This window comes from Zootoca vivipara, chromosome 15 (genome assembly GCF_965207765.1).
Source record: "Zootoca vivipara chromosome 15, rZooViv2.hap1.1, whole genome shotgun sequence".
Taxonomy (NCBI): Eukaryota; Metazoa; Chordata; class Lepidosauria; order Squamata; family Lacertidae; genus Zootoca; species Zootoca vivipara.
This window is the reverse complement of record NC_142598.1, coordinates 38,245,627-38,270,245: the sequence shown is the minus strand read 5'-3', so window position 1 is coordinate 38,270,245 and position 24,619 is coordinate 38,245,627. Positions and strand designations below refer to the sequence as shown.

Here is a 24,619-nt window from a genome sequence, read left to right as displayed (position 1 = left end):
TTCTGTACTGTACAACTAAGCCATCCCTCCAAGTTGCATATATTTCCCATCAGCACCTCTTCACATTGATTTCTCCAGCCATACTCCCAAATGCACAGCTCAAAGCCCCAGTCGATGAGAGCTAAACCAAGATTATAAGCAGCAGCTTTACGCGGATTTCCAAAGTCAGAATGACACCTGTAGTCCAGCGGACAGCAGCTCTCAGGCCAGAGGTCTTGCCTTTGACTTCCTTTGCCTCAGGGAGTGGGTTTGAGCTGGGGATGCCAGCAGAAAAGAACAAGGTTGTAGCAGGGCTTCTGCCGGGGGGGGGGGCAGGACGGGGACGGGACTCCCCTCCTCCCCACTCCCTTACAACCTTAATCCTATTTACCCTTCCTTTAGACACAGTGCATAAGGTGTATAGGATCGAGCCACATGCAAGCATTTTGCTTTAATAATTATGGCTCGTGTATGTATGGCTTGATCCTGCATACACCCTACACACTGTGATAATTATTGTAATAATTACTGTTATTTCTTTTTGCTTATTTTATTATTATTAATTTTAACAATATCCTATGCACCCTACACGCTGTGATGACTCTTGCAACAATTACTCTGATTAATTATTTAATTAATTCATACCGTTTAATTGTAACAATATCCTATGCACCCTAAGCACTGTAATAATTATTGTAACAATTACTGTGATTATTTATTCTTTCTTTTTGCTTATTTTATTATTATAAATTGCAACAATATCCTATGCACCCTACACACTGTGATAACTATTGCAATAATTACTGTGATTAATTATTCTATTAATTCATGACCATTAATTGCAACAATAAATGCACCCCAGGCACAGTGATAATTAAATATTTTATTATTTATTATTTCATTGCTAATCAAAACAACGGCTAATTGTTTTGTCCCGTGCCCCCCCCCCAAACACGAGACATGAGACGGGGACCAGCAGCTCCTTTGACGTCCCTCGGAGCACCTTCGAAGCGGAGGCGCCCTCCCCAACCTCCTATACCTATGACATCACTCCGCTTCGCTTGCGAGAGCTCCGCCCCAGGCAGGAGGAGCCGGAGCGAACCATTGTCCCCAAAAGAAGCGGGGGTAGAAGAGAAGGGAAATCCCTTCTCACGGCTCGCCATGCCTCCCGAGCGCCGAACCTCCCCGCTCACCCACACGGACCGCTGAAGCGACCCTGGCCTCGGGCGACCCCAGGGTGTACGCGCGTTTTCTACATTTGTGCGTGTCTCCGCGCTCTCGAGCTCCCCCTACCCCATACGGATGGACGCCGCCCAGCTCAGGCGCGAAGGAGAGAGACAGAAAGAGAGGGCGGGCGAGCGAGCGCGCTTTCAGGCAGCTGGCGCGAGGGGGGCGCCTGCGCCTGCGCGAACCGCGTTGACGAGCCCTGCGCTGTTTCCCTTCCCTCTTACGAAAGGGCGGAGAGGGGGGGAGTGAGGGAGGGGGGCGCGCGGGTCTCTCTCGCGCGCGTGCGCGGGGCAGGTAAGCGGCTGTTTGGCGGCCGTTGGGTCTCCGTGAGGCGAGGCGAGGGAGGTGGGGGGGGGAGGTGGGTCCGGTGAGGGGAAAGAGGGGCGGCGGCTTCTCCTCCTCCTCCTCCTCTCCCGCCCTCACACGGAGAGCGATGGAAGGAGCCCTTCCCGCCAAAACGGGGCGAGAGGCGGCTGCGCTGGCCTGGCAGCGCCGGGGAGGCGGAGGATGAGGGGGAAACCTTGCCTCTTCCACCGATAGAGGTGCGCGCGCGTGTGTGTTTGCCGTTACCTCACACGCTGTGCTTCCTCCGCCCCCACCCCCACCCTTGTTTCCTCTCAAGAGGGTCTTGAGGACGGTGTTCGCGTGTCGGCGGCGGCAGCAGCAGCAGCAACATGAGCCACGATTTCAAACCCGGGGACCTCATCTTCGCCAAGATGAAAGGCTACCCGCATTGGCCAGCCCGGGTCAGTAAGGCGCCGCCTCCTTCCCTCCCTCATCCATCCCTCCTTCACCTGCGTCCCACGAGCGTGCTATTCACGCGGGGGGGACGTCCGTGGGGAACCCGCCCCTTCCCCTCCACCCGTTTTTCTCCCCTGCAGGAAGTTGGGGGGTGTTCGGGGTTCACCTCCCCCCCCCGCTGGCCTCTCTCTTGGGGAGGGGGGGCGTGTTCGTGGCGACTTCTCCATCACATTGCAGGTGCCACACGCTGCGGTTCGGCTCAGGGTTCCCCCCCCCCCAGCTCAGTGGTCTTAATAACCTGCAAAAAGGGGTCCCATTCCTCCCCCACCCCCCAAAAAAATTGGTGGGCAAATAGATTGGGCCAAATCAGGTGAATGGCTGAGAGTGCTACCTGCTCCTGGCGTAGCTTTGGGTAATTTAGTCTTCTTTCTTTCTTTGGCGATCCCTTGCAGCTAACTAAGATTGTCTTCCATAAACATGGTTTTAACAGTGAGTCCGTAAGTGACTCTGGATCCACACATCCTTCCACAGTGGGGACATAGGTTTCCGGGCAGGAGTTGATCACTGTGTGGATTTGCCAAGTGTGCTTTCCTCTTAGCACGTTTCTCCCTTGTGTCCTGAGATCAGTGTCTTCAAAGCCCAGGACACCTTTGGTAAAGGCTGCTCTCCAATTGGAGCGTTCATGGGCCAGTGTTTCCCAATTGTTGGTGTTTATACTACATTTTAAAAGATTTGTCTAGAGAGAGTCTTTAAACCCCCTTTGTTAACCACCAGCATGACACTTTCCATTTTTAAGTTCGGAATACTTTAGAGTAGTTGCTTTGGAAGATGATAAACAGGCATCCGCACAAAATGACCAGTCCAACGAAGTTGATGTTGAAGAATCATTGCTTCAACTAGTACACTGGTCTTAGTTTGCTAGTAAACTGGTATTGCGGGTCGCAGGTGGCACTGTGGATTAAATCAGAGCCTAGGGCTTGCTGATCAGAAGGTCAGTGGTTTGAATCCCTGTGACAGGGTGAGCTGCTGCAACCCCAGAGTCATCCACAACTGGACTTAACAGTCAGGGGTCCCTTTACCTTTTACACTGGTATTGTTGTTGTTGTCGTTTAGTCGTGTCCGACTCTTCGTGACCCCATGGGCCAGAGCACACCAGGCACTCCTGTCTTCCACTGCCTCCCGCAATTTGGTCAGACTCATGTTGGTGGCTTCGAGAGCATTGTCCAACCATCTCCCTCTGTCGTCCCCTTCTCCTTGTGCCCTCAATCGTTCCCAACATCAGGGTCTTTTCCAGGGAGTCATCTCTTCTCATGAGGTGGCCAAAGTATTGGAGCCTCAACTTCAGGATCTGTTCTGCCAGTGAGCACTCAGGGTTGATTTCCTTAAGAATGGATATGTTTGATCTTCTTGCAGTCCATGGGACTCTCAAGAGCAGGCATCCCCAAACTTCGGCCCTCCAGATGTTTTGGACTACAGTTCCCATCTTCCCTGACCACTGGTCCTGTTAGCTAGGGATCATGGGAGTTGTAGGCCAAAACATCTGGAGGGCCGCAGTTTGGAGGTGCCTGCTCAAGAGTCTCCTCCAGCACCATAATTCAAAAGCATCAATTCTTCGGCGATCAGCCTTCTTTATAGTCCAGCTCTCACTTCCATACATCACTACTGGGAAAACCATAGCTTTAACTATACGGACCTTTGTCGGCAAGGTGATGTCTCTGCTTTTTAAGATGTTGTCTAGGTTTGTCATTCCTTTTCTCCCAAGAAGCAGGCATCTTTTAATTTCGTGACTGCTGTCACCATCTGCAGTGATCATGGAACCTAAGAAAGTAGAATCTCTCACTGCCTCCATTTCTTCCCCTTCTATTTGCCAGGAGGTGATGGGACCAGTGGCCATGATCTTAGTTTTTTTTTTTTTAATGTTGAGTTTCAGACCATATTTTGCGCTCTCCTCTTTCACCCTCGTTAAAAGGTTCTTTAATTCCTCCTCACTTTCTGCCATCAAGGTTGTGTCATCAGCATATCTGAGGTTTTTGATATCTTAATTCCTGCTTGGGATTCATCCACTCCAGCCTTTTCATGATGAATTCTGCATATAAGTTAAATAAGCAGGGATACAATATACAGCTTTGTCGTACTCCTTTCCCAATTTTGAACCATTCAGTTGTTCCATGTCCAGTTCTAACTGCATGTTAGGCAACCCTATTAGTGTCCCTTTAAAGTACCTTTTTTGAAGAATTAATTTAGTGAAGAATTAATAAATTCCACCTTGCAGCGCTTTGCCCTGTGAAACTAACTGTCACAGCTAATTTGATGCTCTTTTGTAACTGTAAGGATGGTGCCTGTTACCTAAAGAAAGTGGTCCCTTTGGATAACACCACACTAATTAAAAGAAGTGCCTCCATGCTGGGCAGTTATAACTGGGAGGCAAACTGATACCTTCTTCCAGCAGCCAACAAAATCAATGTCACAATTAGCAGGGAGTCATTCCCTCACTATTAGCATGATCCTATACATGTTTGCTTTCAATAAGTCTTTCTCTGCTCGGTGAGGTTTACTCCCAATTTAATGCACATAGGATGGCAGTTGAAGAGAAATTTGTTTTGAATCTGTTGTCTTTGGTGGTCAGTGAGTAACATCTTACAAAGGTGAGATCTTCTGTTTTCAACCTACTTCACAAGTGTTCTGAACGTTATAACCACCAGTGATTTCTTTACCCCTTTTAGTAGTTTCTTACTAAATCAAAGTGTTTCATTTAGAGTAAATAGGTTGCTTTCCCCCCTTTTCTTAGGTGGATGAAGTTCCTGATGGAGCAGTCAAGCCACCTACAAATAAAATGCCTATATTCTTTTTTGGCACGCATGAAACGTAAGTTCTAAAGATACAAAGCTATACTGGTTGAAGTAGAGTTCCTTGGCTGTTGAACTATAGATTGTACATATTTTAGAGCACAGAGGCATGACAAAATCATTTTTACATTGGGTTAACTTAGTGTCAAAAAAGTACTCCCTGCATTCACAGAAGGTGAGGGAAAGAGTTTTGAGAATTGTGGGTAGTTATTTGGCATAGCATAGAACTAGTTTGAAGTGGCCTCTCCTGCAGGTCTTTGCACCCTGGAGCAGTTTTCCAGTCCAGCTCTTAGAAGAGACTGTGGAGCAGGAATGAGTGGGGAAAGTAGCAGACAGAGTGTCGGGCATTGTAGAGAGAGACTGGAAAGAAAATGGGAAAGGGAATATATGCATTATACTTCGTTAGACCCAGCATCTGTTTACACCATGACCCACAATTCATAGAGAATTAGGCCTTCCATACATTTTGTGCAGTCTTATTGTAGCAAATGCCAGAGTGGAGGCTTAGTGTCAAAGCATAAAATCAATGTTTATGATCCAAGGTCATTATACTATGAAAAATTGCAGTTTCTCCCTCCTTATTTAGTTACTTTGTACCTTGTCCAATGCTACAGTGTTATTTTTTCAGTTGGAATTATTAGATCTATGCACAGTATTCCAGTGTGACATGGGTATTATATTTACTGTCAAATTTCAATCCTTTCCCTGATAACTTCAAAACTGGTTTAGCACTTTTCACTACAATAGCACTGTTGAATGTGCAAAATACCACTTAAGATTAGTGGTGATGGGGAGAGTCAGGGATAGGAAAATGGATTGAATATTTTATGAATTCATTTTGGGGGATGACTTCACTTCCATATTACAATCCCAAAATAATGTATGTGTATGGTTACAGCCTACTGAGACCTGCTATGTATATGAAGTCAGGATCTTCTGTTTTTGTTCCTGCATATATTGCTTCAAAAGATGGATTCTCACCTGTAATTCTGTTGCCAGGTTTGGAGAGATCCTTTTGTTGTTTGGGGGCATTTGAGTGCTAAATATCTGCAATATTGGTTACCTTGTTTCTTACTGATACTTTTTAGAATAAATAGCACTGAATACATTAGGTTCTCAGTTACCAGTATGAGAAAACTTCTATTTACTGTAGCTGTTACTGCTGGTGAGGAATTTGTCCAAGTCTTTTCAAAATTATAGCCTTTATATTCATTAGTGAATGCTAATAATGACTCTCAGAAAAGCTATTCTAAAAGAATAGGTTTAAATAGTAAACGGTTCCCATTCAAATTACCAGTTTTAATAAGAAATGTGGAGTGTACCTTGAATATTTAGGTGTCTCACTTTCTTTGTAGAGCATTTTTGGGACCAAAAGATATATTCCCCTATGAGGAAAACAAAGACAAATATGGCAAACAAAATAAAAGGAAAGGCTTCAATGAAGGCTTGTGGGAAATTGTGAACAATCCAAAAGTAAAATTTTCTACTCAGCAGGTAAGTTACCGTCTAATGTGTATAGACTTAAGAAATTAGTTAGCTATTTCTAGTACCTTCGGGGACCCAGGTGGCGCTGTGGGCTAAACCACTGAGCCTAGGGCTTGCTGATCAGAAGGTCGGCGGTTCGAATCCCTGTGACGGGGTGAGCTCCCGTTGCTTGGTCCCAGCTCCTGCCAACCTAGCAGTTCGAAAGCACATAAAAGTGCAAGTAGATAAATAGGAACCGCTATAGCGGGAAGGTAAACGGCGTTTCCATGTGCTGCTCTGGTTTGCCAGAAGCGGCTTTGTCATGCTGGCCACATGACCTGGAAGCTATATGCCGGCTCCCTCGGCCAATAATGCGAGATGAGCGCGCAACCCCAGAGTCGGTCACGACTGGACCTAATGGTCAGGGGTCCCTTTACCTTTACCTTTACCTAGTACCTTATTGACCTGACAGTGTCTGTTCTGTGTCCTGAGCCTATTTTACCAATAGGATGTTATCAGGAACCATAGGTATCAGAATGCTGCTGTAGTAGTCTAATAGATAAGGTTCACCTTTACTGAATTGGACATTTTAAGCCATTGCCCCTGCCTGTCTTCTCACATGACTACTATTCCTTTTTACAGTACCTGCTCAGTTAAGCAAATGGTCAATCCTAGGCTTTTTTGAGAAGCTTTCTTCCTCAGGGAAGGGGAGCTCCTGCCAGAGTAAATGGGTGGCACAATTCTTGTAGAACAAGTGAGTGGCAGCAGCTGCAGACCTTTCTTACAAGGCTTATTGACAAGACAAGAATTGTATACTTGAGGTAGCCAATGTGGAGCCTTCCAGATGTTGGACTCAAACTCCCATTATGCCCAGCCAACATGATCAATGGTTGGAGATGATGGGAGTTGTAATCCAGCAACATTTAGAAGATGCTACATTTTCTACCCCAAATATCCTTACAGCAAACTTAGTTCTCCAAGAGCTGGTCCTTATGTAGCCAATGGGGGAAGTATCAGTATGCTTCTAGGTTAGCAGAAGTACAATAACCTTTATGAAATGCTTGCATTGACTGAACAACCTATTTAGTGCTATGTTGAATGCAGTCCTTTAATTGTAGGGTGGATTTCTAAATTCATTACATAGTAAACCCTGGTGGGTTCAATGAGCCTTTGAGTAAATTTTATTACAAATGTTCCATTAATCACTGAAGTTTTCTGTATAGTGTTTTTAATATTTGCTTTATGCAGCATGCTGCCCTGAAATTTGATATGATGAAATGTTGTATAAAAATGTTGCATATATTTAATGTTTTTAATCACCCAATTTTGAAATTGCTGATCTTGTGTCTTTGTTTCCTGCTGATTTACGTATGTGTTGGCAATGTTTTTGTCCATAGCTCCATCCAGCTATTGACCCTACAGTTGTTAACGAAACTGCTGAAGAAACTAGCTTAGATACTGCAGAGGAAAATGAACAAAAAATGGTGCCCAAAAGGAGAAAGCTGACCACCCTTAAAGTAAGTGATCAAGATCTCATCCAATGCTACAATTCTATGATTTAAGTTAGTCATGAGGGGCTAAGAATTTATTTCATTGGGTCTACTCTGAGTATAACTTAGGATACTATCACCTTGTAATTAACATTACAAGGTAGGGCAAAGGTGAGGATATAAAGTGCAGTATGGACAGGAAAAGGCGGTGGTAAATCAGTTTCCTTCATTGGATATAATAGAAAATTGGTTTAAGAAACCAGAATATCTTCATCAAGGTTATGAGGACAGACGCAAGAAGGGAGTTGTTTACAAATGGATGGTGGGGACATGAAAACTGGACCATTTTCCTACTTTGAATTCTGTTTAGGCTTTTGGAGGTAATCACTGCTTCACCTGATTTTAAGTCTTTGCTAGCTCTGTTCTTATTCCTATTGCTTAGCATAGCTGCCAAGTTTTCCCTTTTCTCGCGAGGAAGCCTATTCAGCATAAGGGAAAATCCCTTTAAAAAAGGGATAACTTGGCAGCTATGCTGCTTAGTTTCTGTTGAGGTGAGGTCAGATTACTGGAACACTAAAGGATTTCTTATGTGACCCCCCTTAGCTGCTTCCCAGCCTACCAAAAGCAATTTACATTTTATTCCCTTGCAAAAACATGCTGCAGTTTCATGGACCCTAACAAAATGACTGTTAAAGGGAAATACAGTTAAATTACTTGATGAATGGTGAATTGGGATTATCAATTGTGATAGAACAGCACTAGTGTCAGGTTTGTTTTCCATACCTTTGGTGGTATTTGCTTATGTGGTCTAAGGGTTTTGTTTGTTTGTGCTAACAAATTTGAATGCTAAAGTAATTATATATGCACTGACTTAATTAAATCTAGTTAAGTGTTGAATAGATCACTAGTTGTGCTGATTGCTTTATTGCTTTCTGACAGCCTTAATACCCAATACATCATAGATGTTATAGGAACAATTAATTGGGAATCAGGATCCCAAGAAGATGTGGAAAGAAGTCATGTGGTGATTTTGACTTGAGATCACTTCATTATCTATGGACTGAACAAGACTGGTGTCCTGAACACAGGAGGGGCAGAATGTTCAGCACTTGTGGTTCAGAAAGAAGCTCCACACTTCCAGTAGCCCAGGCACAACTTATATGAAGTTCTACACAAAGCAATTTTGATGTTCATTTATATTTAACAAGAATTATATACTGACTATTTTTTTAAAAATAAACTCTAAGCTATTTAGATAGCTTTGACTAAACAAAAACATTTTTAGCCAGCCTCAAAAAGTATACAATTAATGCACCTGATTAATATTCATATAGTTAAGTAAAGGACCCCAGTCAAAGGCAACTATGGGGTACGACGTTCATCTCACTTTTCAGGCCGAGAGAGCTGGCATTTGCCTACAGACAGCTTTCTGAGTCATGTGGCCAGCAGGACTAAACCGCTTCTGACACAACGGGATACCGTGACAAGTGCCAGAGCTCACGGAAACACTGTTTCCGTATTCATATAGTTACAGCTGTATACAGAACATAAAGCCTTGTTAACAGGTACCTTCTAACCTAATGCTCATCCTGTGATGCTTTTCTCCGATGTGTATTACAGTGGTCCCTCGACTTACGAACTTAATCCATTCCGAATGCACATTTGTAAGTCGAAAAGTGGTTTCCCATAGGAAAAAAAATATTTGGAAAAATTCGTAAGTCAAAAAAACCGCATTTAAAACCGCCAACGGTTTCCGTTCGGATGTAGAAAAATTCGTAAGCGTGCGGCCATTTGTCCCGTTCGTAAGTCGAAAACTTCGGATGTCGAGTAATTCGTAAGTCGAGGGACCACTGTGTTGAAAAAGTTTTGAATCCCAAAGAAATAGATGGCACACAACCATGCTCAGGGAAGTGCCTGTTCAGCTCTGAGTTAAGAGAACTGATGGCTTTCTCTTGCGTGAGAGTGTTCTGGGGCACGGAATATTTCTGGGCATGAAGGTCAATGTATGATGATGACAGCGGAACTTCAGATACCTGCTACTTATGTTAGAGTTTGGGGTTCAAATGGAACCTGAGACACTTGTGCCAGTATGCCTAGTAACCTTACAATGACAAGTACCTTACAGCTCACTAGTAAAAGAAAAGGCTGATTAAAATGTTACAAGTTATGTATACCCTGTCTATGCATGGAGAGAGCATTTCTGACAGCTTGGATGAGGATTTTTGGGGCTGAATCTGTATTTCATTGGGATCCTCTTATCACATATTTTATATGTGTCTGCCAGTACCAGATTAGAAAATCTATGTTAGTATAAGTTTTTGGAAAATGAAAAAAAATCATATATGGATACAGTTTACCTTGTTTACTTTGGCTTTCAAAAACAAATTCTGATGTAACTTCATGAGGACTGCATTTTCATCATTAGGCACCTATACAGACATTACATACAGTGAGGGGGGAAAGTATTTGATCCCCTGCTAGATTTGCCCATTTGCCCTCTGACGAAAAAAAAGGCCAGTCCATAATTTTAATGGTAGGTTTATTGTATCGTGAGAGGGCAAACGGGCAAATTTAGCATGGAATCAAATACTTTTCTCCCTCACTGTAGATGTACATTTTTAAAGATGATATTTGTATCTCATTCCCAGGATTCAGTTAAGGAGGATAATATAACCTCTGAAGCTGAAATAGAAGAAAAAGAGATGGAAACCTCAAAAGATGATGATTCTTCAGAAAAACCTAGTGAAGTATGTGTCTTGGAGAAATTTGGATTGTTGTTCTTTTTTATTGTGCCCAGTTTACATTTAATTTTGGAAAATGAGGGTCACACACAGCTTCCCATTTTGAGCAGCACCTAGGCTCTGCATAAATACTTTTTTCTCTCTGTACACAATACAACATAGGTTCTCCTCTCTTTGTAGTGACACAGGTTTTTCTGAACCCCTTGTCCTCTCTGTAACATTTTCTCTCTGCCCATTGTTACCACTGTTATACTGCACTCTTTTGTGCTACCGTTTTTCCATTAGTGCATATAGCTGCGGGTCTGTCTCCAACCCCCAGGACTGACCCCCTCTTCTTTAAAGTTTGGTAACAGCACACAAGACTAATTGCATAGTGAGGATGTGTCTGATGCAGATGGGCTATGCAGATTGCTTACTGAACAAGTATGCACTATGCACCTCTGAATCCAGGAATGGAAGGAAGGAAGTAGACATGAGATGGTATCTGAAGAAGTGTGCATGCACACGAAAGCTCATACCAAAATAAAAACTTAGTTGGTCTTTAAGGTGCTACTGAAGGAATTTTTTTATTTTACTTCGATCCAGACCAACACGGCTACCTACCTGTAACCAGACATGAGAGGTGTTTGTATTTAATGCCAAACCATGATTTAGTGCTCTGTTCATATGTAGAAAGGAACCTCTGCATTCTCTAAGGCTTGATTAATTTCAACAAATCTTGGCTTGTTAGATTTTTTTAAAAAATAAACTGGTCAGTTTCCAAGCAAGTAAACTTAAAAACGTGGGTTATAAAGCTGGCTCATTAAACAAACTAAAGTGGAATGAAACAGCTGAAGCTGTCCTCTCAGCAGTACGGAAGGAAAGGTTCACAACACCTCCTTGCTGCTTATAGAACTATTATTGAAGCATTACATGTGAACCAGGCCATAGCTACGCAGGGATTATCTCATCCTCTGGCTGGGTGCTCACCCCACTTGTTACACTGGCATTTGGGGAGCTGCAACAATGTGAGCCTGACTTGGTTAGCACAGCCTCAGTTCATTAAAACCAGTACTAATGGGTCTTTCTCAATATCTGCCATCTGATGCTCTTATTGAAGAAGACAGTCTCATACTTAAGTCTTATTGCATTCAAAGCATATGTACTACTACTAAGCTATCGCCTCACCCCTTGAACATTCCTACACTGGCAGGGTAACATGACTCCTTGTGGGAGGAGTCCATGCTCTTGTTGCAGACCATCATAGCTAGAAATTGAGGCAGTGCTGGTGTGTATAAGACGAGGAGCATAGGCGCCTCTCCTGGGCCCAAACTTTTATACATGACCCCAGGGACACAGGTAGGAACTGCAGTTTAGCAGCTTTCACCTCACCAGTGTAACATACAAACAATAGCATAGAGATGAGAGAAGGCTACAAAAAAAATGTTGAGCTGGAATTGCTTCAGGGGGCTGTAGTTAGTCTGCACAGATCTAGTTTAAATATCCATGTAACTGGAGTATAGCTAGCTAAATAGATCTGAGCTGTACAATTTGATGAAGTTATTATTGTGTCTCAGACCTAAACACATCTAAAAACAAACCCCATTTAATTAGAGCGCACTTCCAAGTGTATAAGTATTTTTTCCTTGAATAGCAAGTCCCTTGTGCTATGTGAAGTGCTGTCAAAAATCTTCTACCTTTCAAAGGTAGTTTGCCATGTAGTATGTAGGCTGCTGCTTGATGAAAAGAAATCCCTTAAACTCATGTTCTTTGGGACGTGTAGAATTCCAGGGGGGGGGGTGTGTGTGTTGGCATAAACTTAAGAATTTCAAAATTACACAGACAGTTTTTATAGTTAATTTTAGTACTGTTTCTGCCCTTAGGATATTGAGAAATCAGATGATGCACCTATCCCTAAGGTTGCTAGGAGGGGGAGAAAAAGAAAGGTAATATTTAGAACTTTTATAGTTTTGTAAATACAGATTGGATTGTCAATTGTTTTTCAAAACCATTGGTTGCCTATGAAAAGACACACAAAAATAACCTTAAGAATTACTACAAAAAATTCATTACTTCAGAATATGTTGCTAATATGAAATCAGTCCTTTTTCTGAACTCTTATTATCAGTCACACTTTTTTTCCTGCCCTTCGCCTACTGTCTTCCATGACAGTGGGTGGAATACAAATAAGTGAACTTAATGATATTTGGTCAAGTGGGACTCCTGCTAATGGGGGGGAACCCCTTTTGAAAATCTTTTTTCTTTACCCCTTGAAGCAGATTTTCAGGTGGAAAAGGAAACATTGGGGGAAATTGCCTCTTTTTTAATCAGCAAGCAGTGGGAGCTCCCTTTCCATGAGCAGCACACAAAGGATCTTGGGATCCAGGGACTTCAGTTTGTATCTTTCCAGTCTGAATCAGACACACTATGCTGTACAGTATATAAAATCCATTTTTCATAAGCTCTTCTAACATTCGGAACAGTTGTGCAGTTTGTTCAAATTAAATGAAGAAATTTGTTTTTAATACAGGCTGAAAAACAAGCAGAAGTTGAAGAGGCAGCAGTGGCAGCAACAGCTGCAGTGCCTACAGCTCCAAAAGCAAGTCCTAAAAGAGGAAGGCCAGCTGGTGAGTTACAGAGCCTAGGCCTGTTGGCCTTAAATTCTAATGTTCCTAATGTATGCAGTCAGTTGAAATATGTTCTCTCCCTCCATCCCAGCCCTGCGGGAAAAACACCCCCCCCCCAAAAAAAAAACATACTGCACATGATAAACTAGCATGTTGTACATGGATAAATCTCCTTGGATTGATTTTCTGTGTGCTTTTATTGAGTAGAGAGATCTCTACTGCTTGATTCTGCTTATATTGTACACTGGCCAAAATGATGATTTAAACTTGAAATGGTTAAAGATCTTTCTACAGGTAATGTCATCATACAAAATTATTATAGAACATTGTTTTAGATATGAAGCTGTGCTATTTGGTACTAATGTGAATGTATTTGATTGCATTGTTTCATTTGTACACACCTTTTGAAAATGGATTATAAGCTTTCTGTACATTTCTGTACTCTTGCAGTAATACAGTGATCAGCAAGATCTGCTCATCTGCAGTATTTTAATAAATGTGTTAGGGATTTTACAAATACACCTATCCTCTTCCCCGTGAAATTTATTCTTATGCTGTGAGTCTAGGGTACCTGCTAAAATGGGAATATTTAGGTGAAACTTCATGGGGACAGGAAGATAGTATTGTGCATACAAACACATAATGGATTGCGGTGTGCATGCTTAATTTGCTTCTGTCATCCCATAGGCATATATCTAACAATATGTGTCATTATTATCTGCAAACTTGGGAGCTATGCTAATAGTTGGGAGCAATGTTGTTGTAAACCTCCAGTTTTAGAGTTACAAAAGTATACAGACATCTGAAGGCAGCCCTGTTTAGGGAGGCTTTTAATGTTTAATAGATTATTGTATTGTATTTTTCTGTTGGAAGCCGCCCAGAGTGGCTGGGGAAGCCCAGCCAGATGGGCGGGGTATAAATATATTATTATTATTATTTCATCTTTTAATGATCAGCTAAACTGAAATAGTTAGGCTGTATTTAATTAAACCCCATTTTTTTAATGAATCAGCTTCTGAAGTAAAGATTCCAAAACCCAGAGGAAGACCAAAATTGATAAAACCAGCCTGCCCTCCTGAGAGTGATGTGTAAGTTTGTTTTTAAGCATTGGCATTTGTCATGGAGAGTTAGGAATGCAATGGGTTAAAATAGAAAGTACATCAAATATGCAAGTATGTATGAATGACCTGACAGATGGGTGCTTGAAGGGGCATATTGCTATTATGGGTTGACCTCTGTTTCACCCCAGATTTGCCGTGCCCTATACCCTCAGGCAGGTTCCTATGAAGATATAGCCAAGTCTTGTCTTAGGTCAGAAGAGGCATTTTTATTCCTAACTCAACTTCTCCCTATTGCAATGGATTCCCTGCAGCCACATAGGATAGAAGGAGGTGGGCAACTTGCTGCAGGGGCCATGTGTGAAACATCACCTAGTCTCTTGATCTATATCGTTCATGGATTATTACAGCTACTAGATGGAGAGTGGCTGGTTGGATCCATGAAGTGATTAACACTTCATTATGAAAGGGGGCACATGAGGCTGCTGCTTCAGAAAACATCATTTGACTCATGGTGAGCCACAAGCTGTTAAGTAGCTTCATATGCTCCTGTAAGTAATTTTGTGTCGGACGTCAGGAGTATGGACCTTCCCTTAGTTCACATTAAACAGGGGTGAAACTAGGCTTTATTTCACCCAGGTCAAAGACCCAGTTTGGCACCCCCATGTGCATTTGCGCATGCATGCACACACACACACACACCACACACAGACAGAGGTTAGGAGCCTTAATGCTGCCCCTATGGAGGCTTCACCCCTGATAGCTATGGTTCTGCATGCAAGAATTCCTTTCCATAGGGAAAAGGAGTTTGAGCTGGCTACAAGGTAAAAGAAAATGTATTCTGTTTTGGTTTGGATTGCTTTTAGTGTTCACGAGGAAGATAAGAGTAAAAGAAAGGGAGCTGAAGAAAAACCACCCAAAAAACTGCAAAAAAGGGATGAAGAAAGTCAAAGGGAAGAAGACAATGTAAGAAAAGACCCAGAGAAAAAAGAAGGCAAAAAAGAAGCTGAGCCAAAAAGGAAAAATGCTTCCAAAGTGGGATCGGCATCAGCCTCAGATTCTGAAGAAGACGGAGAAGAGCAGGAAGGGAATAAAGTATGTGTTTGTCCAGTCTTTCAGTTAGGGAAACCTTTCAGTGTATGTCAAGCTGTAGCTAGTTTCTGGTGCACCACGTGAAATGTATTTTTCAATGTAAAGCTGTGGCCAACTTCAGTGGCATGGTGCCACATGGCAAAAATACGTTAAGAACCTGTTATGCTCTGTGCATCATGTGGTATTGGTGATCTCATGGAAATAATGGGGCTACCGGTATTGAGTTATTTTGTTTAAAAGCATTTCTGTACTGTGTAATATTAAAAATCTAAGCAGTGCACAAGAATCCAACATAGAAACAATATTGGAAAAGCATTTAAACAGAAATTCAGTAATAACAAGACCCACCTTTATGGGTTAGGGGAAGCTCAAATATATTTTTACAAGACGTCTGAAGCAACTGGTGGCTTCAGCTACTAAAATCAGTTTTCCTTTCTATTCATAATTAAAATGGTACAGAAGAAAAAAGGAAGAAATATCCAAGGGCCTCACAGAAGGAATATTTTAAAAGCCCAGTATGATCGTGAAGTAGCAGAGAGAAAACGTAAGCAGGAAGAGCAAATGGAAGTAGAATTGTGAGTATATTCTAACTGCTTTTGTAAATATTGAGCAGTTATGTGACTAGGACATTAAAAGTAAAGAGAGATTCTCTACCAGTCTTTGTCTAAATACTTAAATACTATTTAAGCTGAAATCCTGCAGCTCGCATTTGGCTGACCAAAGGACAGTAGAAAGTGGCTTAAGTGCCTTTTTGCTGGCGGAGAGACCAGCTTTCATCACAGTGTGTACACTCACAAGTTACACTACCAGAGGCCCCCAGTCCACCTCCAGAGAGGGAGGGAAATGGGTATGTAGAGAGTGGCTGCAGATCCACAGGATCCTAAGCCCCAGCCTACTCTGTAGCTGGCATTGTTAACTCCACTCCCGCCACTGCCATTGTAGTCAATGAGAAGGAAAAGAAGAAGAAATGGAAAACAGACAGTATGACTTTAGTTGTGGCAGTTGCTATGTCAAAGATTCTACCACCACCAGGATTGATCTGTAAGTCTCTAAAGAATATTCATTTACTTCCAGAAGTTGAGAATTATTTACTTTAAATTGTTGGATAATTTTATAGGCAAAACAAGGAAGAAGGCAAAAAACCGGAAGCCAAGAAGATGGAGAAAAAACGAGGTTTGTGGTGAAAGGTTTTTTATGTTTAGTAAAAATTTTATTACAAAGGTGTACCCAAAGGAAAGCATACACAATTTTTTTTTCTGCAGTCCCCTTTTCTCCCACATGTGTAAATGTCATTTCAACTTTTAAATATCTGCTTGGAACTGACAGCATACAGGAAATTTAATTTGCTTTATGACATGAAAGCTCAATGACTTGTCAAGACTTTGTTTCTATTCATAGTGTCATTGCAGAATCCATGATACCGTTAAGGTGCTAGATACTCTTCATACATTAAAATGTGTCTGTTGAAATGTGCCAAGAAGACTAAGCTTTATAGGAACATAAGCCTTACTAAAATGTTCTGGTTTTGCTATGAAAAAGCAAATTGCATTGTCTGTGTTTCAGCTTAAATTTGTATGCCAATATTGTTTTGAGTACAGTCAGAATAGTGCAGTTTTATTACTGGCTTCCAGTTTTGCTTGATCAGTTTTGGTGTATTTTACTCAAAGTTGCTCAAAGGCATTTTCCCCATATGGATTTTATATTCACTATAATTTAAGATACATTTTGTTAATATTTAGAAACATCAATGGATTCACGGCTTCAAAAGATACATGCAGAAATTAAAAACTCACTCAAAATCGACCACCTTGTGAGTATATTGTGTTAATACCATTTGTTTCTGAAAGCTGACAAAAGTGTGTGTTTGTAAGTGTATTGTTAAAGTGAATTAAAAATGTATATTCTTATGAAACAATTTTTAGGTTTGGCCTAGTGGTGTCCTTTTCTGACTTAGTGACATACTTAATCTGAGTTGCCTTGGATAAATAAGAGAGATGGTGTTAACTGTATGGAGTTTAATGTGAGGATGCAGAATGTCGAGAGTAAAATAGTTTGCTATATACTCAGTGCCCCAAGAGAATAGTCCATTTTCTGTGAGTTAAGCCCATTCAGTTAAAATATTCCTGCTATGAAATCACACTGAAGTCTTGTGTGTTTTCAGTTTTACAATGTTTGCAATGTTTTGTCCAAAATCGTGCGTAATAGTGATGTTCCCTCCCCCACCCCCACCCCCACCCTGAGATTTAACATTTGGGTTTTCATATATTAGGATGTAAACAGGTGCATTGAGGCGTTGGATGAACTTGCTTCACTTCAAGTAACAATGCAGCAAGCTCAGAAGCATGCAGAGATGATTTCAACACTTAAGAAAGTAAGAAATGATGAAGATTGTTTAGCCTGTTCATGAATCTTTTAATGTAAAACTTCTTTGTTTAAAAATAGTAGAATGCAGGGCAAGGAGTGCAAAACTTAATTAGCAATAAAATAGACACGGGGGGCTTGCAACAAAATGTTGATCCATGGGGTACTTTTCTTCAGGGTTTATCCTCTCTATTCCCCCTTCTGTTTTCCATTCCTGCCCATCTGTCAGTCAGCATTCTGTGCTCTCATATCTTTAGTTCTCAGTGAACTGTTATAGGTGTGGGTAAGGTGGAACACTGGTATGAATTTGCAGCTTCATTAATGTATTGGTTTCCTTCATTTGTTTTTGTGGGCAGCTCAAACTTCCATCTCTGTGGACATAGAAAAATAGGTTCTTGATATGAACCAGGAAGTGACCCATCCAAGCAATGAGATCGTTCATTCTGCCGTTTTTAGATTTGTGTCTCTTCCTCCATCCTCCTTTTCCAACCACTCCATTCCATTCCCTCTCCCAACCCAGTTTTCAGTACCCAGCCCCCCCCCCCAAAAAAACCCCAGTCGGTCAATATTCAGTTGTCAATGAGCAAATGCAGTTCTTGTGAGGCTGTTTGAGGTGGCTTCTCAATTTATGCAAACTTCAGGGTTCTCACAAGACTGCTAATACTTTGTGCAGGAGACAGAGGGTGGGGTTTTGATTATGGCCACATAAGCAGAATTACTTAGTCTTGATATCAGTGTTGGTATATAGATGGTGACTGTTTCAGTAAATGCTAGGTGGCTTTGAGCAACTTGATGATATTATATATTAACTGACCTATCTCCTCCCTCCCCCCAAATATATATATCTCTCTCAGATACGGAAATTCAAGGTCAGCCAAGTTATCATGGAAAAATCATCTATGCTCTACAACAAATTCAAAACAATGTTTCTCGTTGGAGAAGGGGATTCTGTTCTTTCACAAGTATTGAATAAGTCACTAGCTGAACAGAAGCAGCACGAGGAAGCCAACAAAACCAAAGAACAATGGAAGAAAGGACCAAACAAGAAAGCTGAAAAGGACAAAGATCAAACAGGTGTGTGCAATTCATCAAGAATATTTATTTCTTAGCACAATTTAACTGGCGCATCATTTCCTGTATTGTATATTTTCCAGTTTCGGATTAGCTCTGGAATTCTGAATTTAATATGAAGCACTCCTTTGCCAGTGCTTAATCACAGCACACAGTAGCTGTATTGGCAGCAACAGACCAGGTTTCATGGTAAAGTTTTCGTGTTGTGGTTTACCATGAACACACAGAACTCCTGCTTTGCTCCTCCCCTAGCAGGAACAACAAAGCACAATCCCTACCTCAGGGTTGTGTCCAGACCTGTGATGGTTGCTTGTTTCACTCTAAACTACAATTGGTTAGCCAAAACCTTTGGCTTTCCATTTGGTTCATAGCAAACCATGACCCCTAGTTTGGACATAATGCCTAGACCAGGGATTATTCCTCATCCTCACTTTGCACGTCCAAAGTAAACTTAACTATGGCTTAACCATGATATGCAAACAGTGAATGAATTTGAGAAGATGTTACCTGTGTGTTCAAGAATCCACAAATTTGGAAGCTTTGGCTCTAATAATAGTACTTGCATACTTTTTAAGTATGTGAAGATAACAAAATTGTGTGAAATCTTGTTTTGAGTGCAATACTATTTTGGTCGTTATAGATTTCTGCACTAATAGTGCAGTTTCCTGTGTTATAACAATGCCACTGGCACAGCTGTTGCAGAATTAGCTGTTTGTTGCTGTTTGCCTACTTTAAAAACAAGACTGAGACAGAGCAACATTTCTGTTTTCTTTTAACTTTTAACTTTCAAGGCACAAAGATAGTGAATGGTGCTTCTGACACACAAGACGCAAACCAGTCACAGCAGAATGGGGACAGCACAGAGGAAAAGAGAGAGAAGCTTGAAGCTGGCAATAAGAAAAAGTAAGGGGTAGTTTCCAATCTTAAAAGAAGTAATAACCTGAGGTAGAGGACAACAGAAGATAGTCTGGGATCTGCAGATGGGTCTCTGGGTAGCTTGCAATAGGTTTTCAGAGATTTATGATTTCCAGTTGTTTAACAGAAGCAAAAACACTCCTCCCACTGCACCCAAAAAATTAAGTTGCTGAAATAGAGAAAGCTTTGGGAATGCGGACCAGGAATAGATTTTGTGTGAAAGGACTGTGAACTCAGTTCTGGTACTGAAAACAAATTCCTGGGCTGGGATGCACCAATGTGGTGTGCCAGGTGTTCCTTAACTGTAAGATTATGCCAGTGCTGCTTTCTAAGCGACTATTTTGCATTTGCCTCCAGCTGATAGCCCTTTGGGTTCTAGGAAAAAACAAAGTATATCCCATGGAAGTCCATTCTCCTCTTCCTTAAGGAATATTTCATCGTTTATATATGGTGATTTGTCGGTTTTCCATGTAGTTCTAAGGAGAACAAAAGGTACATTGGTATACTTGTTTCCATCACTTATACTTCTCAGTTATTTGTTAAACAAATGTCTCTTATTTAAAAAAAAATCACAACTATTATTTACATCAGGCACAATAATAATAATAATAATAATAATAATAATAATAATAATAATAATAATAATAAATAATTATTTATACCCTGCCCATCTGGCTGGTTTCCCCAGCCACTCTGGGCGGCTTCCAACAGAAGTATTAAAATACAATAATTTATTAAACATTAAAAGCTTCCCTAAACAGGGCTGCCTTCAGATGTCCTCTAAAAGTCTGGTAGTTGTTTTTCTCTTTGACATCTGGTGGGAGGGCGTTCCACAGGGTGGGTGCCACTACCAAGAAGGCCCTCTGCCTGGTTCCCTGTAACTTGGCTTCTCGCAGTGAGGGAACCGCCAGAAGGCCCTTGGCACTGGATAAAAGGATGGTGATGAAGTGACAACAAATGTTATGGAGCACAAAGCTGGAGAAAAAGCATATATTATACCTCAGGCATAGGCAAACTCGGCCCTTCAGGTGTTTTGGGACTATAACTCCCATCATCCCTGACCACTGGTCCTGTTAGCTAGGAATGATGGGAGTTGTAGTCCCAAAACATCTGGAGGGCCGAGTTTGCCTATGCCTGATTTACATTGTGGCCTACGGTGTTGCAATATAGTCATAAAAACCAAAATTGGTGATTGCCTGTTGTTGAAGGATACCTATGTTCTTGTACTTTCAGCTTTAAAGTTATAGGGAAATTAGCACCCCACTTCTAACCATTGTAAATGGAACTTGCCCCCTTTTTGCTCTGGGAACCTTCCTGGGATTGCAGGATTGGGGTGTTAAGTGGACCTAAGGCAACAATTCCCAAAGAGAACAGCTCATGCCAAAACTGATTGAACTCATAGGAGTGCTCAGTCGCCCAAAGGGAGAGACAGGGCACAGTGCCTCTTCAGGACTCACTGCACTTGATGGTCTTTCTTAGTAAATGATAAATTCGGCCACATTACATTGGATGTAATTTGCATCATTCGCTTATGCCTAATACAGTATATAGATGCAGCAGATTTATCTGCCACGAGAAGTTCCCAGAATAGTGATTTGTGCCCAAGCACAGAGGGTGGCTTTTTAAAAAGCATTTCATTCTCACTCAGACTAAAAGTATGCTTCAGATACAACATTTTGGGAACACTGATTGGGATGTTGACAATGCTAGCTACCTGGGAAAGTGGGATGGACGCATTTTAATTTTCTGTCTCACCTTACACTATAACTGCAGGCTGTCTCTGACTCCATCCAACCCCCTTGACTTTATACAAAAGCAAGTTGTAAGATTATTGCATGTCCATACAATAAAAACATAGCTGAAATGCGTTAGAAGTACACATTGGTACTGTGCTTTTCACTAGGACGCCGGGTGATGGAAGAGAACAGGAGAAGACGAAGTGCTCCGCCTCTGAAAATGAGTGAATGCAGCCTAATTTTTGTAAAGTACATATTAAAGAGGATTATAAGGGTTTGCATTTTAAAACTAGATCGCTGAAAGTTTAAAATAATTTTATAAGCATAGTATTTTAATGTGTACAATTTTTGTGGAGTTGTGAAGAGAATCTCTTTTAACGTTTGTTTTTAAATATTTAAAATCCTGATAGCATTTGGCTCAGTATTAACAGGTAATACTCACTTCATATATAAAGACCAAGTTGATTTAGAGACTGAACAGTGCTTGTATGTTTTGGATTAGTACAGTAGCATATGTTTACCTGACTACTATATGTTCACTTTTTAATGACAGGAAAATAACATTCTTTTAGAATTGCCAAATTGCTCCACTTGTATAAATCTATTTTCTTCATGTTGTCTGTGCATAGTTTTCAGAGTTGTTGTTTGCCAAAGTGTCTGTTCACTGTGTTTTGTAAGAAGCCAAGAGCATTTTGTAGGAGCTAAAATGTTACGTACGAGTATATCCAGTCAGTCCTTTATAAAGAAGTTGGTTTTGTTCTCGAAAGCTAATTGTGCCAATTTAATATGCTCTGACTTTCTGTGGTATGCTTTTGGTATTGTAGATATCTTACTAAGGAAACTCAAGTGTTTCCATTGGAATTATTGATGCACATTTGTCGCAAACACTGTCTTGAAGCATTTTGTTTAAAAAAATAAAGTTTATGCAGAAAAGGCAGCTCTGTATATTTTAATGAGAAATCTTCCCTTTAGTACAGAGTCAGAGAGACTGCTTACTCAGTGAAAGAGGCTAATTTACCTATTTAGCTGGTTCTTCATCTTTCATAGACTGCTATTCAAAAGGAGCCTTCAGAGGCACACATTCCTTTGCTTCGTAGCCAAGGTAAGGATTTGAACATGGTCTTTCCGGCCTCTGTGAGACATTCTAACTCCTACCTCTCATTTGGCATTTCCTTTCACAAAACTTAATATTACTGAAATAGTTCTGTATATCAGACAGTTAAAAAAACTTGATAGGAAAAGAATACATGGTGCAAGCATGTAAAATTACAAATCAGAATTCATATATATATATATATATATATATATATATATATATATATATATTTAAATTTTATAAAAAGAAAGGAATAACATCCATATAATTATACATTATGTAGAAGTTGGAAACACTGTGAGAAGGAATCAAAGCTTTAGGGTTTAACAAATATCAGAACTTTGTGGTGCCTGTAACCTTGGATATATTTCATCAATGCATTCTGAACAAGATTATATCCTGTAATGATATACATTCATACCTTGGATCTCAAACGCCTTGGCTCCCGAACAATCAATTGTTCTGGTTTGCACAAAGTGATTGTTCTGGTTTGCAAACATTCTTTTGGAACCCAGATGTCTGACAGGGCTTCTGCAGCTTCCAATTGACTGCTGGAGCTTCCTGCAGCCGATCAGAAGCTGCATTTGGTTTTCGAACGTTTTGGAAGTTGAACGGACTTCCGGAATGGATTCCGTTCGACTTCCAAGGTACAACTGTATTCTAATATTGCTTCTGAGACAGCAGGTGGCACCGTTACATTATAAGAAGTCTGTGCTTCAAAATACACACCCAGTGCCTTGAAATAGCAGCCATTTAAAGTACTCTAATAATTAGAATTTCAAAAAAAAAGCTTGATTGCAGGTCAGGTTTTGTCTTCTCATCTCTAGTCGATTGCAGACGGTTTACTTGTCTCAGTACTCCATGGGTCTTGATGGATTCTAGGTTAGCCTCCATTTGTATAGACCCCAGTCCGTAATTGCATTGCTTATGGAACCATGGATCCTGGATTTTATGCATAATAGACTAGTGAAAAATATCCAGCGGCACTTTCTAACCTAGTTTTTCCAAGGATGACTGTTCTAGCCCTGTTATCTCTGTCTATATTCCTCACACCTTTCTTCCATTCACTACATATTATGCTGCCATGGCCACCCAACTTCTATGTATGGAAGAGCAACAGTGCTCAAAGAAGAGGTCTGTTAGTGTCACAATTTCTCCTCCAGACACACTCCAAAACTAAGCAAACCTGGCTGTTGCAAAAACCATGCAGGAGAATGCTTGAGGGAGAAAATCAACAGGTGCAGGAGGGACTAAGCACCCCTTACTGCCCACTGAACCTCTCTGCAAATGCCCACCCCTGTAGTGACTAAAATTTGCACGTCCTACAATCTCAGAACGACCAAATTTTTCATCAAACCCCTTTTATCTTTCAATGTTACCTGTTAAAACTGAATTTACCTGTTACTTTCAGCGATATATTCTGCTTAATAGTCTGCATTTTTGGCGATTCTGCACCTCTGCAAAAAGCAACTACTGTATGTAGTAGAATGTTACAGGAGGAAGAATAAACATTACCACTTAACATTTCCATGGAAGCGTATCTGCAGCTAGGTGTAAAAATGCATAAACAATTACTACCTAAAGCTGAAGGCCGAATGAGTACTTCCATTGGCCTGGAAGAGAGATTTGTTATCTATTTCAGATGACCAGCATACGCGGAATAAATGGTGAAAACTAGAATCATAGAACTGTGGAGTTTGAAGGGGTTACCCCAAGTGTCAACTAGTCCCCCGCACAGCAGGAATCTCAACACACCGTCCCCCATCCAATTTGACACCATGCATGTCTTCACAGAGCTCTGAGATTATATAGCTCTTTGTGTATATATAGACTGATTTGTAGTTGGGGGGGGGCAAGCAGAGGACACTCAGCCATGATTATGAACAGCCATAGTTGTCAGGTGGATAGAGAAAACTAAACTGACAGTTCTTGATGAACCCAGAATTTTTTCTTTTTTAAAGGTGCTATTCCCCCACTATATGGGCTTTTGATTTTGTGACTACTTAAGTGGTCATTAAACAAATAGCCAAAACTAGTACCCAGCTGGTGTGAGAGAAATTTAATTAGAACCTGACAGCTGGGTCCAATACCAGGTTTGACCCGGAGGACTCGTTCAAAAGAAAATACTAAATGAAAAACAGGCCCAGCTGTCCTGCAGAAGCTCCAGGGATTCATGGAATTAAGGGAGCAATGTTT

The 24,619-nt window shown here is 41.1% G+C and overlaps 1 protein-coding gene across 2 annotated transcripts; it reads left to right on the top strand.

Moving 5' to 3' along the window:
- Nucleotides 1-1,438: 1,438 nt before the first annotated feature.
- Nucleotides 1,439-22,264, top strand: PSIP1 (PC4 and SRSF1 interacting protein 1). Of its 2 annotated transcripts, XM_088658741.1 has the most exons (17): nt 1,439-1,500; nt 1,829-1,952; nt 4,736-4,812; nt 6,149-6,287; nt 7,655-7,774; nt 10,396-10,494; nt 12,351-12,413; nt 12,998-13,094; nt 14,107-14,182; nt 15,019-15,247; nt 15,704-15,819; nt 16,362-16,417; nt 16,984-17,054; nt 17,514-17,615; nt 18,460-18,679; nt 19,468-19,579; nt 21,495-22,264. In XM_088658741.1, the coding sequence occupies exons 2-17, from the start codon at nt 1,881-1,883 to the stop codon at nt 21,553-21,555; spliced, it is 1,710 nt and encodes a 569-aa protein (XP_088514867.1). In that variant the 5' UTR covers nt 1,439-1,500; nt 1,829-1,880; the 3' UTR covers nt 21,556-22,264. The 2 variants fall into 2 exon arrangements, with proteins under 2 accessions (XP_088514867.1, XP_088514866.1); XM_088658740.1 differs by having other exon boundaries at nt 1,479-1,952.
- Nucleotides 22,265-24,619: the final 2,355 nt, after the last annotated feature.

Bases quoted from the DNA above. Each gene is read 5' to 3' on its own strand.
- PSIP1 (XM_088658741.1), top strand. From the start codon at position 1,881: ATGAGCCACGATTTCAAACCCGGGGACCTCATCTTCGCCAAGATGAAA. The intron at 13,095-14,106 runs GTGAGTTACAGA...TTAATGAATCAG, and splicing joins TAAAAGAGGAAGGCCAGCTG to CTTCTGAAGTAAAGATTCCA. The intron at 14,183-15,018 runs GTAAGTTTGTTT...GATTGCTTTTAG, and splicing joins TGCCCTCCTGAGAGTGATGT to TGTTCACGAGGAAGATAAGA.